We start from the raw sequence: 13840 nt of genomic DNA, 5'->3' as shown, positions 1-13840 counted from the left end.
ATATACACATTTTTGTGAGTAATATTTGATGTACCTGTTGATTTTTTGTTCTTACTGCTCTTTGTTAAAAATCTCAATAAAACTATTGGAAAAGAAAAAGTGAACTTATCCTTTAACCCCCTTGATCCCTGCTTAACCCGCCGAAAGCAACAGGGGGTATAATTCTTGCCACGGCATGTGAACACCCCCGGCCACTGCCCCTGCAGCCTAAGGCTTCTTTCACACGGTCCGCCTCCGTAGGCGGATCAATGCTGCTCAGCAGGGTTCGATCTGCCGATCGCCGCTGAGGAGGCAAGTGACAGCTCCCTCTCCACTCTGTGTGCGGAGAGGAGAGGGAGATGTCAGAGCCCCATGCATCTCTATGGGGGAATCCACAGGCGGTCCACTCTCATCCGATCCCATCCGATCCAATAGGGTTTCTATCTGTGCGGATTTCATGGACAGGATCGGATGCGGATAGCAGCGGGTGTCAGCGGACATGTCTCCGCTGACATCCGCTGCCCCATAGGGATGCATGGAGGATCCGGTCAGATCCGCCTAAAAAACTGTGAAAGGACCCTAAAAGTAGCAGTTGGGGGAGCAGTAAAAGCATGGCTCAGCTGTGGGGTTTTACCACCAGCCCCCCCCCCCCCTCCTCCAACCACTAGTGTGAGTGAATGATTGAGTCATTTGTGCACATTTAACCACTTGCCGACCAGCCGCTGTACTTATACTGCGGCAGGTCGGCTCTGACCCACGAAATGAAGTACCTGTACATCGTTTTGTGGATCAGCTAGTGGGGGCGCGTGCACGCGCCAATTGGCCAGAGTGGGAGCCAATCAGCGGGTCTGGCAGATGCGATGTCCTCCGGGCACCCGCAGTCACTTCCTGTGGAGACAGGACAGGGATCTGCCTATGTAAACACGGCAGACCGCCGTCCTATCAGTGATGAAATCAGGGATCCTGTGTTCTTCTTATTTAGGAACACAGGTTTCTGTGTTCATCCAGAAAGTCCATCCCCCACACAGTTAGAAAGCACCCCCTAGGGACACATTTAACTCTCGGATTGCCCATAGTGTTAACCCCTTCCCTGCCAGTGTCATTACTACACGAACAGTGCATATCTATAGCACTGATTTACTGTAGTAATGTCACTGGTCCCCCCAAAAGTGTCAAAAATTTCAGTTAGTGGTCCCATCTGTCCGCCGCAATGTCGCAGTCCCTCAAAAAATCGCTGATCGCTGCCATTACTAGTAAAAAAATAAAAATAATAAATAAAAATGACATAAATCTTTCCCCTAGTTTGTAGACGTGATAACTTTTACGCAAACCAATCAATATACACTTATTGGGATTTTTTTTTTTACCAGAAATATTTAGCAGAATACAAATTGGCCTGAAAGGATGAAAATATTAGATTTTTACATTTTTTTTATTGGGAATGTTATATAGCAGAAAGTAAAAAAAATATATTTTTTTTTTCAGAATTGTTGCTCTTTTTTTGTTTATAGCGCAAAAAAAAAAAAATCGCAGAGGTGATCAAATAGTACCAAAAGAAAGCTCTATTTGTGGGAAAAAATTGACATCAATTTGATTTGGGTACAGCGTTGCAGGGCTGCGCAAATGTCAGTTAACCACTTAAGCCCCGGAAGATTTTACCCCCTTCCTGACCAGGGCCTATTTTGTGATTCGGCACTGCGTGACTTTAACGGACAATTGCGCGGTCCTGCGATGCTGTACCTAAACGAATTTGACGTCTTTTTTTTCCCACAAATAGAGCTTTCTTTTGGTGGTATTTGATCACCTGTGCAATTTTTACTTTTTGCGCTATAAACAAAAAAAGAGCGTAAATTTTGCAAAAATAACAATATTTTTCACATTTCTTTATATGAAATTCCCAAAAAAATGTAAAAATCTAAGTTTTTTAACATTTTAGGCCAATTTGTTTTATGCTACCTATGTTTGTTAAAAAAAATCGCAAAAAGCGTACTTTGATTGGTTTGCGCAAAAGTTATTGTGTTTACTAACTAAGGGAAAGATTTTTGTCATTTTTGTTGTTTTTCTTTTTTAACGCGTAATGGCGGCGATCTGCGATTTTTTTTTTTTTCTGCGGTACTGCGACATAGCGGCGGACAGATCGGACCCCTAACTGACATTTTTGACACTTTTGGGGTTACCAGTGACATTACTACAGTAATCAGTGCTATACATATGCACTGTTACTGCAAAATGACACTGGCAGGGAAGGAGTTAACTGTATTGGAGAGGGAGGGGTTAAGTGTGTCCTAGGGGCGTGCTTCTAACTGTGATTGGCTGTGGCTGTGTGTGTAAGAACAGTGATCAACGGTCCTACATAGTAGAACCGTTTGATCATCATTCTTACACAAGGAGAACTGACAGGTGGCTGTGTTTACATTAGCCGCTTGCCTTTCTCCCGCTGTCACGGACGATCGCGAGTGCCCGGCGGACATCAGGTACTGATGTTGGATGAGAAGACCTGGCTCACAGTTGGCTTTCCAGTTCATTATAAAGGTATTCAGTAGGGTTGAGGCCAGCGCTCTATGAAGGCCATTCAAGTTTCTTCACACCAAACTCATCAAATCATGTCTTTATGGAGCTGGCTTTGTTCACAGGAGCACAGTCATACTTGAACAAAAAAGGGCCTTCACCTGTTATCACAAGGCTGGAAGTGCATAATTGTCTAAACTTTGTCTGGCTTTGCATTCTGTAGCATTACCACTACCCTTCACTAGAAACTCCACAACTCAATAACTTGAAGGGTTACTAGTACACAGTTTTTTGGCCATATGGTGAATATTAGGAAATGTGGTATTTATTTGTTTTAGATTCATTGATAAATGGGGAGTTTAAAAAGTGACAAATCCTTTACCTTTCACTGCCACCAAATATTATGGTGCGGTAGTACCAGATTGTAAACAATCTCATGGCCGCAAAAGCAGCCGCCTGCTTGTTTCATTTGTATTTATAGTGGTTGCAAAGCTTTTTTTTTTTTTTTAAATAACAAAGAGGTTTTTTACTTACCTGCTCTTTGCAAAATTTCAATTTCCTGTTCTCGTACCCCCTGCCTGCACTCCTGGCTCTTCCCCTCCATCGAGTGCCCTCCTATAAAGCTGCTTTCTATGGGGGCACTCGTGTGGCCTCGCTCCTGAGCCTCGCTGTCTGTGTCTATTGACACAGACAGCGGGATTCAGCCCCGCCCACCACTCCCTTGTCACTGCCTTTGGCTCCTGCTGCTGTCAATTAAAGGAACCCGGGGAAAAATACCCCAGCAGCTTTGTGAGTTGGACTTTAATATTTTGCTGCCTTAACACATGTATGTACCACTGTCTGTATGACAAAAATGAAACAAATAAAACTTTATTCTTTAAAAAATAAAAACACGTGCTCAGATGTTACGATAATTCTACATTTTACAGGAAAATGGCAGCCACAGCCCAGCAGAAGTGGAGATCGCACTAAATGTTTCTGCCATCAACAGGAGCGGCGGGGATGGTGCTTTAAACAAGAGGGTCAGTATCATTCTACAAGAGAAGCTGTGGGGAAAACTCTGTTTTCATTTTATATTAATTTTCATTTAAATTTGCTTTTAATTGCAATTTTAATGGGAAAAAATATTTTTTGGATGAGTTTTATGTTCATTGTTTAAAGTAAAACGTTTTAATTTTATATATAAAACCTTTCACAAATATGGGTACAAATGGGTACACATGTGGACACTATAGGTTTATTAGAGAGCAAAGCAGTAGCTGTTTTCATTGAGTGCCGGTTCACATTTCTGCGATCACAGAGATCGCATGTGATTCGGAGCGCACTGCTCCTAAAATGACATGCGATCTCTGTGCGGTGCAAATTCAGTCTTACAGTTTGTATGGCTGAATTCGCACTGCAATCGCACTAAAACACGCACAGGACCCTTTTTTTGGTTCACAGCAGAATCGGATCGCATGGTGGTTCACACTAGGGCGATCCGATTCTGTGCGAACTTACAGATCGCACTGCGATATGCAATCTGATCTGGGGGTGTCGTTAATTTTTAATTGACACCCCCAGCATATCGCATATGGCAGTGTGAACTGCCAGGGGTGTGGATGCGTTGCGGGAACACGCTGTATATTCGCAGCTTTCCCGCATCGCAGAAATGTGAACCGGGACTCAATCTATTTCTAAATAAAACGCACAGTAGCTGCAAAAAGCTTGTTTTTATTTTTCTGTCAATTTGTAGCTAGCTAGAGAATTGCTGCTGTAGTTTGTTACAGTTCTTCCCCTTGCAGCTACAAATTGATGGAATCAGAGTTTCCTACTTCAGTGCCGGGTCACACTTGTGCGATGCGGGAAGGCTGCGAATATGCAGCGTGTTCCCGCATCGCAAACGCACATCTGGCAGTTCACACTGCCATATGCGATATGCTGGGGGTGTCAATTAAATGTTAACGACACCCCCAGTTTGATCGCAGTGCGATCTGACAGTTCGCACAGGATCGGATCGCACAAGTGTGAACCACTGTGCGATCCAATCCTGATGCGGCTGAAAAAAAGGGTCATGTGCGACTTTTGTGCAGGTGCAGTGCGAATTTAGCCATACAAAGTGTAAGGCTGAATTTGCACTGCACATCCGATCGCATGTAATGAAGGAGCAGTACGCTCCGATATTACATGCGATCGCCGCACACGCTATAGTGTGAACCGGCACTCAATATCACCCTTGTGACAATGGTAGAACCTGCACACAAACCTCTCAGCTCCTACCTTCCCACATCCAGCTATGGCGCCACTGGAGACTCCGCATATAGAGAGGTCAGCATTTCATGTAATATACAGTACATACATATACCCATAGGTGTGCACAGCCTATGGCATTAAGGTGTGCACCCCAAAGCTCAAACACACATGCCTTTCTCTGCAGCCTCGCTGCACGGGGCAGTGAATGAATGGGAAGTGCTCTGTGCTGAGCAGCTTCCTGTTCATTCACAAACAGAAGCATAGTAAACACTTACCTAGTAAGTAAAACACTTTACTATGCTTCATCTACTGTGCGTGTGTTCACTATGTTCATTTAAAAAAGGAAAGAGGCGGTAAATGAAATATTGACTAGCCCCGTACCTGCTCCCTATCCTAAACTTCCTCGCAGCAGCCAGGAGGAGAAGAGAGGAGGGAAGCCGGCAGCACTGCAGGGAGGCACAACACAGGGGAAGTCCGGGCCCTGTTTATCTTTAGCCCTTACTCCTCTACAGCTGTTCAAAGTGCAGAATTTATACAGTGTGTCTTAGCTTTCAGAAAGCAGGGGACAGAGAGCTTAGAGCTATTTGGAGGGAAGGGACAGACCCCTTTACACAGCAGACAGGAACAGAGCTGAGGCTGTCAATCACGGGCTGTGTGTTGGAGATCTCTCCCCTGTCACTTTTTTTTTCTCATGGCGTCAAGAAAACTTGTCAGAAGTGACCCATGCCAATAGCAGGGGAAGAGGCAGACAGAAAAGACACTTACTGCTCTGGATAGAGACAAATACACACTATAGAGGGATATGCATTGTTCATACTTTATATCTGAGGTTAAGCCAGTCGTTGATTTATTAACTTACCATTCACTATTATATTTCTCCCATTCAATGCAATAGGGACAAATTATTGATTTCCGAGGCATGATACAAGACGCAATTAAAGGGGCATCAAATGAAATTGCTATGAACAGTTTGAACTACAATCCGGATCCTTCGGTGAGTTTTAACCATTTATAGAGGTTCATATTACCTGAGGGAGGAACTACCTCAGACAGTCTGTGTTACCCCAGAAACTTAGATACTGCCTCCTATTGTGCAGTATGAATAGTGCAGTAATCTGCTATCTCTGGGCCAGGATTTCTCAACCTTTTTTCAGTAAGGCACCCTTTTAAATTTTGCACTCAGTCTCGAGGCACCCCATTCTAAAGTTTAAAAAACCAAACTAATATTTTTACATATCGCAGCGCACACATAGGACACCCAACATTAGAGGTGATTTTATACTTACAAAGTAAATCCACCTTTCCACACTGGTACTGACTAGTATTTAGTGTTTCTCTTCTCTCTGAGTTTCTCTCCCTCACTTAGCTATCTTGACCCCAGTGCTGAAAGAGAGGAGCAGAGGAGGGGCAAACTAGGGGGCCCTCAGCAGCCTGATGTCCACCTTATCAACCTATGATTTCATTGGTTCTTAAAACGGTTGTATCCTCAAAAAAAAAAAAAAAAAAAAACCCTGCAGGAGGATGGCATAATGAGCTAGTATGCATCACATACTAGCTCATTATGAAATATCTACCTTAGAACGAAGCCCCGACATGGTCGCCCGGACACCGCTGAAGCAGCTTACATCTAACCTCGGCGTCTCTTCCGGGTTTGACGGCTCCGGCGCTGTGAGTGGGAGTTCACTTTCCGGCACCTAGAAGGCACCCAAGGGTGCCACGGCACCCTGTCCTAAACCGTGCAGGTTTAGGAGATATTTATTTTACCTACAGGTAAGCCTTATTATAGGCTTACCTGTAGGTAACAGTTAGAAAGTGGAGTATACTACCGCTTTAAATACTGGCATCTGGGCCACACAGTGGGTTCTAGTGCTGCACAATAAAAAGCCTGTGGCTTTGTTTAGAAAAAAGGAAGACCTGATTCACCCACTTGTTGACAATTTTTGGTCACTTTGGGGCAATTTTAGGCATTTTGCCAAGGCACCCTTGAAGAACCTAGAAGGCACCCAGGTTGAAAAAGGCTGCTCTGGATATCACCATGGAGGCTAAATAGTTCTCTACCGGGGCGTGGCCGACTTCCGGGATGTGAGGAGCGTTCTCTCCTAGCTCCGCTGCCGAACATTAATCCGCAACTGAATCCTGAGCCATCCGGGGACTGACTCACCTTCTAATCGCCTCCTGAGACTCCCTACCTGCTCCTGACTCCTGTAACGATGGTCAAATATGGCAGGGACAGGCCGGTGTCCCCCGCGGATCACGATCTGGGTCCCTCTGCGCCGGTCCAAGATGGCGCCCGATCCTCTTCCCCGGGCAGCGCGCTCTCTGGCACTTCACAAGCATTCTGGCTGGGGGACAGTGCAGAGTGGCCGGCGCTGTCACCAGCCGCCCGGAATGGATCGGAACTCGAGGATCCCCGCATCTCACAGGTACCGGGACCTACCCTGACCCAAATGATGGATGCCATTAAGACTTGCCAAACATCCCTTGCCTCTCACACAGATGCCCTAAGGGTGGACTTCTCCCTACTTAAGGATGACGTGCATAAAATCCGACACCGGGTTACTGCTGCTGAACAGCGCATTAGTACGGTGGAGGATGTTTTCCCTCTCCCTGCGGCCATTAGAGACATACAGGCGGAACAAAAGGTTCAGGCGGCAAAGCTGGGGGACATGGAGGATCGAGCTGGGGAACATGGAGGATCGCCTGCGCCGCAACAATCTCCCCTTCATGGGTTTCCCTGAAGGTGCAGAGGGCAGGAATCCTGAAGAATTTGTGGAAACGTGGCTGAAGCAGGCACTGGGGCCTGATACTTTCTCCCCACTCTTTGCTATTGAAAGGGCCCATAGGGTCCCATTTAAGGCCCCGGCCCCAGGAGCCAGGCCTAGACCCCTATTGGCAAGGATTCTGCATTACAGGGATAGGGATGTGGCTTTGAGGAAGGCCAGGGAGTCGCCGGACCTACGCTTTAATAATGCAGTTATTACTATTTTTCCGGATTTCTCAGCGGTCACCCAAAAGCAGCGAGCTGCGTTTGTTCATGTCAAGAGGCGTCTCCGGGAACGACAGCTACCATACAGCATGTTATATCCTGCTAAACTGCGTGTGGTGTGTAAGGACAAGACGAAATTCTTTTTGGATCCTGCGGAGGCTGATCAGTGGCTGGACTCCTTGGGCAGAGCATGAGGGATTCCGGGGGCAGCAAGTTTTATTCTCCTCCCTGGATTGTGGATCTGTTAACTTGCTGGGGGTACTGAGCTCGTGCTGAGGTGCACGTCGATTGACCTTCGGATGTCTTCTCCTGTTCATCTGCCTCGGATGGCTATACTATTACTGATTGAGTGCTTGATGGCCTTCTAGGAACACCCCTTATGCCAGTTTTTCCACCTCCTTTACTCACTTGGTTTCGTTTGGGGTTCAAGCTCGGGCAAGTTGGGGCTACGGGCAGGGCGGGGGGTTTTGTTTTTTGGTTGGGGACTGTTTCATACCCTTCACAGGTACTTACTATGATTTATATCTACCGTATGGTGCTATCTATGACTACAATTGCTGCACTGCCTTCTGCTGGACAGTCCCTGGGAGGGTTAGTCGGAATGGAGATGATATGTCTACTGTTATGGCTGTGGACACCTTGACTGTACTGTCCTGGAATGTCAGGGGCCTCAATGACAAGGTGAAAAGGGCCCTGGTGTTTAACTACTTGAATAAATATAAGCCCCAAGTGATCTTTTTGCAAGAGACACATTTGGCTGGGTCCAGAGTTCTGGCCCTGAAGAGGGCGTTTGTGGCTCATGGCCTCCACTCCATGTTCTCTAATTATGCCAGGGGGGTGTCTATACTCGTTACTCACTCACTTAAATGTTTGGTGAAACGTGTAGTTACTGATGTCTATGGACGCTATGTCATTGTTTTACTGCAGATTGATAATGTGGTTTATACCTTTTTGTCTCTGTATATTCCACCTCCATTCACTCTGGCCTTTTGGGACAAGGTGATGGCTCAGCTCCTGCAGGTGGCAGAGGGCCCCCTGCTCATTGCGGGGGATTTTAACACAATGATGTCACTCGCTTTGGACAGATGTCCGGGGGATGCCTCGGCTTCATCCTCTCTGGCGGCCTCGGTGGAAAAATACCAGCTGGTGGACTGCTGTAGGTGGAGGAACCCGAGTGGTAGGGAGTTCTCTTGCTACTCTGCCTCATATAAAACGCTTTCCCGGATTGATATGTGTTTTGCCTCTCCTGATCTGCTCCCGCGACTAATGTCTGTCTCCTACTTGCCCAGAGCCATCTCGGATCACTCTCCGATTCTGATTAAGCTTAGCCTCTCCTCTTCGGTTGGTTATAACTTGTGGCGCCTCAGCCCCCTATGGCTTAATGAGGAAACTTTCTTTAACATTACTGCAAAGGAGATGACCCATTTCTGGCTGGTCAATCAGGAGATGGCCTCGGGTGCTATTGTATGGGATGCCTTTAAGGCTACCATGCGGGGTACGGTGCCCGGTGTGATGAAACAACTTAGGGAGAATAGAGCGTGGAGGGTGGAGTCTCTGTAGTCGGAGGTGACTGCTGCTGAAATGGAGTACATCAAGAACCCCTCCTCCTCTAATTATTCCTTATGGAGGGATAGTGCAAGGCAATTAGATCTTGTCCTGCTGGAGAAGACTCAGAAAAAATTGCTCTACCAGAAGCAAAGAGTGTTTGAGTATGGTGATAAAAACAGTAAAATATTGGCATATCTCTCTCGCTCTGAGCATCCGGTCACTGCAATTTCTGGTGTGTATGCAACGCTTGTGTACAGAGGGAACAGAGATTGCGGGGGCCTTTCTGAATTTTTTCAGGTCTTTACACTCATCTAGAGTCACCTACTCTCAAGAGGACTTGGTCTCTTACTTGCAAGATATCCCTGTGGTGACGCTTGAGACGGAGGATAGCTTGTCTCTTGAGGAACCTATTGGTGCGGAGGAGATTGCGGCTGCGGTCTCCTCTTTCGCGGCCAATAAAACACCGGGGTTGGAAGGCTTTCCGATCGAGTGGTATAGAGCTTACTCGTAAACCCTAATCCCACGATTGTCTGCAATGTATGCTGAAGCCTATGAGAGTGGGGTGCTCCTGGCCTCCCTTCGTGAGGCCTTAATAGTGTTGATACCCAAGCCGAACGAGGACCCTAATTACTGCAAATCATACAGGCCTATCTCCTTAATCAATGTTGACATTAAGATTCTGGCAAAGGTTTTGTCCCGTAGGGTGACTACTGTTATCTCTAAAATTATTCACTCGGGTCAAACTGGGTTTATTCCAGGGCGCTCTACGGCCATAAACCTGCGTCGTCTCTTTACAAATCTCCAGACCCCGGCTACTGGAGTGGACACTAGACTAATAGTGTCATTGGATGCCCATAAGGCATTTGATTCGGTAGAGTGGCTTTATTTATTTGCAGTGGTGGGTAGACTGGGGTTTGGACCGAATTTTGTTAGATGGGTAAGATTACTTTATGACTCACCTGTAGCTCGCCTTCAGGTCAATAACAAGATTACTGAACAGTTCTCTATTTGTCGGGGCACCCGACAGGGGTGTCCTTTGTCCCCCCTGTTGTTTGCCCTGGCAATGGAACCATTGGCCGCTCTGATTAGACAGGATGATAGGATTTGAGGCTGCCGGTTGGGGGACCTGGAGGACAAAATATCATTATATGCTGATGACATGCTTCTCTATTTGGCAGACCATCGGGAATCGTTGGATGCGGCTTTGGAGGTGATAGAGTCCTTTGGGAGGTTCTCTGGGTTTAGAGTAAATTGGGATAAGTCTGTGGCCTTCCCCTTTGACCCGCTTCGGGCCTCTGACCTGGTACTTCCACGTAGGCTCCAGGTGGTGATTAAATTTAAGTACCTGGGTGTAGTCATCCAGCAACCTGCCAAAGTGTACGTTGACAATAATATTGCCCCGATGATACAAAGGTTGACGCAGACTTTGTCCACCTGGGGCAAACTACCACTTAATCTTATGGTGAGGATTAATATATTCAAAATGATATACTTACCCCAGTTCCTCTACCTGTTTTGGCAGGCCCCAGTGTATCTACCCAAACAATTGTTTGCCAGTATTGAGTCCCTACTGCTGTCATTTATATGGGGGGCAAAGCCTGCGAGGATTTCCCTTGGCACGCTGAAACTCCCTGCTCAAGCTGAGGGTCTGGTGGCCCCGGACCTCCAGGCCTATTACTTGGCAGCCCAACTGACACATGTCCATGCCTGGTTTTTCCCGGATCTGCCGAATGCAGCGGATACCACATCGGCGGCGGTAATGGGATCGTACGATGCGCTGTTGAACTCGCTATATAGGAAGGGGCCTTATCCGGTAGAGGGAGCTGAGATCATCCGAATGTCCTACAAGATAACCCATATATGTAATACTAGGATGGGGGGATCTCCCTTTAACAGGTCCCCTAACGCCCCCTTATGGTATAATCCGTGACTGCGAGACTTGTATAAACTGGAGGATCCTAGGCGTTGGGCGGGTTTTGACTTAAAATACGCTCACCAGCTATTTGTGAACCACACGTTTAAGACCTTTGCTGAGTTGAGGGCGGAGCTGGGGGTTCCCTCGACATGCTGGTTTTTGTACCAACAACTTCGGCATGCGGTGGCAGCGCAGTTTGGACTTCGGGGGGTCCACTTGGCTCTGACTCGCCTGGAGAGGGAATTGATGGATCCAGATCACACTAAACTTATTTCCCAATATTATGGTTTGCTTCTTGGTGATGGGGGAGAAAAAATGGCAGCATTGCAGGCGAAGTGGCATGCAGACCTGCCCCAGTTGGAGCTGGTGGACTGGGAAGATCTTCTCAGTGCTCAGTTCCATGGGCTGATAGCTTCAGGGGATAGGGTGATCCAATTGAACTACCTACATAGAATTTATTACACCCCTTATCGATTGTACGTGATGGGGAGGCTTCCCTCCCCATCGTGTTTTCGCTGCCAGGGGGCTAGGGGGGACTTCTTTCATATGGTTTAGTCGTGTCCAGTGATTCAGTCTTTTTGGACAGAGGTGTGTACTTTTCTAAAAGAAAAATTGGCACTTCCGAACATTTGTTCTCCTGACAGGTGCCTTCTCAGTAATCTGGAGGAGGAGGGTCTTCGGCAGTCCCAGAGAACCCTATTGTGTATTCTCTTTTTCTATGCAAAAAAACTGATTGCTCTAAGATGGAAACCGGACACGCCGCCTACGGTTACTGTCTGGGTGGACTTGGTTAATAACGCCCTCCCCATGTATAAGCTTACTTATTTGGCTAGGGGTTGCCCGAAAAAATTCAACAAGATATGGTCATCCTGGATGGACTCGGTCTTAAGGTCAAGGGAGGTTTAGGCCCTTGGGGTTCTAGGCTAGGTATGAGGGAATGCCTTCCAATACCGTTTCTGATGTTTTTTCTCTCCTTTCCTGGGGACTCTCCTATTGATGCTGTTTATTCTTGTGAGGGCTGTACCAGCAGAGTTGTTCTATGTTTAAGGCTGGTTGGTTAGTACCAATGTTTATGCTGAAGTTATGCACTATGTGAAGGGTTGCACTAAAACTTGTTTCTAAGAGGGCTTCACGGGTCGCAATTCTTGTTTGCTCTGCTATATTTGGTATGATATAGTTCTGTCTGTCTAAAACTCTTGCTTGTATGATCTCTTACATTATGTGATGCACTCCTTTACCTGTATCGGTTTTGTTACTTGTGTTCGTGTGTTACATTAATAAAAATACCTTTAAAAAAATAGTTCTCTACCAGCCAGTGACTGCTTCTATGTAAAGTTTGTATCATCTTCTGATGATTTTGTTGGTTTTCTCTGGCTGCTTTAATTTATTCCTCCCAATCCAAACACGTACCCAGGGCCAGATTTAGCATTCGGCATAGAAGGCCTGTGGTTATAGCCAGCAGATGTAAAAAGGCCGCTTTTGGCTTTATAGTAATCAGCTATGTACAGTATTTCTCTCATTAATTGCAAATACGGTTAAATAATTATACATTATTTTATTTTATTACATATTGTCATAATTTACTAAACCAGGTAAGAACCAGTAACATAAAAAAAGATGTTCTGTGTACGAGGCGATAGTAGCAGAGGGCTGTTACTGTCTAAGGCCAGATTCACTCTTGAAGAGCATTTTGAACAGCAAGCTTTGACAAAGCATTTGCAGAGCTTTAATTAAGTTTTGTTGAAGCTTTTAAAGCACCGTTCATTTCCAGTTTGTAAATATTGAACACATATCCTAATGGAAGTGTCGCTTCCCACTTTAAGCAAGCTGCTAGAAGGCTTCGGATGGCTTTCAACAAGCTTCAAATGCTAAATTAAAGTGGATGTAAACCCGATTCATGAAATCTGACCTGGGCACACACAGTATCTCACAATAGTGAGTACACCCCTCACATTTTTGTAAATATTTTATTATATCTTTTCATGTGACAACACTGAAGAAATGACACTTTGCTACAATGTAAAGTAGTGAGTGTACAGCTTGTATAAGGCCTCTTTCACACGGGCGTTCCGTATGTCCGTATATCACCCCATCCGTTTGCGGGTGATATATGGACATAATGCATGTCAATGGGATTGCGGATGTCAGCGGACCATCCGCTGACATCCGATTTGCGTCCTTTCAGTTCTGTTCCGTTTTTTGGAACGGAACAAAACCCTATTTTTCCTCCGTTTAAAAACGGAAAGGAAACAAAATCGGATGTCAGTGGTGTCATCCGCTGACATCCGCAATGCCCATAGACTTACATTATGTCCGCATATCATCCGCAAACGGATGGGATGATATGCGGACATACGGAGCGGATGACACAAGTGTCATCCGTGTCCGTGAAAAAAAAAAAAAAAAGTGCTGCAGCGGAAGAAAAAAACTGAGCGGCCGTGTGAAAGAGGCCTAACAGTGTAAATTTGCTGTCCCCTCAAAATAACTCAAAACACAGCCATTAATATCTAAACCTCTGGCAACAAAAGTGAGTACACCCCTAAGTAACAATGTCCAACTTGTTTAGTTAAGTAACTAAATATAAATAAAGTAAAATAAATAAATATAAATAAAAAAAAAATACCCTAAGGGCTCTTTCACACGGTCCGCCTCCGTAAGCGGATCCGTGTTGC

General features: G+C 45.9%; 1 protein-coding gene across 3 annotated transcripts in view; it reads left to right on the top strand.

Annotated features, from left to right (window-relative positions):
• The window catches only part of KATNAL2 (katanin catalytic subunit A1 like 2), a 106995-nt gene that overhangs the window by 43644 nt on the left and 49511 nt on the right, over positions 1-13840 (top strand). For 2 of the 3 annotated variants that reach the window (XM_082255113.1, XM_082255115.1), the window contains 2 exons: positions 3417-3509; positions 5615-5713. In XM_082255113.1, coding sequence (XP_082111239.1) covers positions 3417-3509; positions 5615-5713 — 192 coding nt within the window. The remainder of the gene's footprint in view (positions 1-3416; positions 3510-5614; positions 5714-13840) is intronic. The other variant, XM_082255114.1, reaches the window with a different exon arrangement.

The sequence above is a fragment of the Pelophylax lessonae genome, assembly GCF_965119305.1.
Source record: "Pelophylax lessonae genome assembly, chromosome: 1".
Lineage (NCBI taxonomy): Eukaryota > Metazoa > Chordata > Amphibia > Anura > Ranidae > Pelophylax > Pelophylax lessonae.
This window is presented reverse-complemented; position numbering and strand designations above follow the sequence as displayed.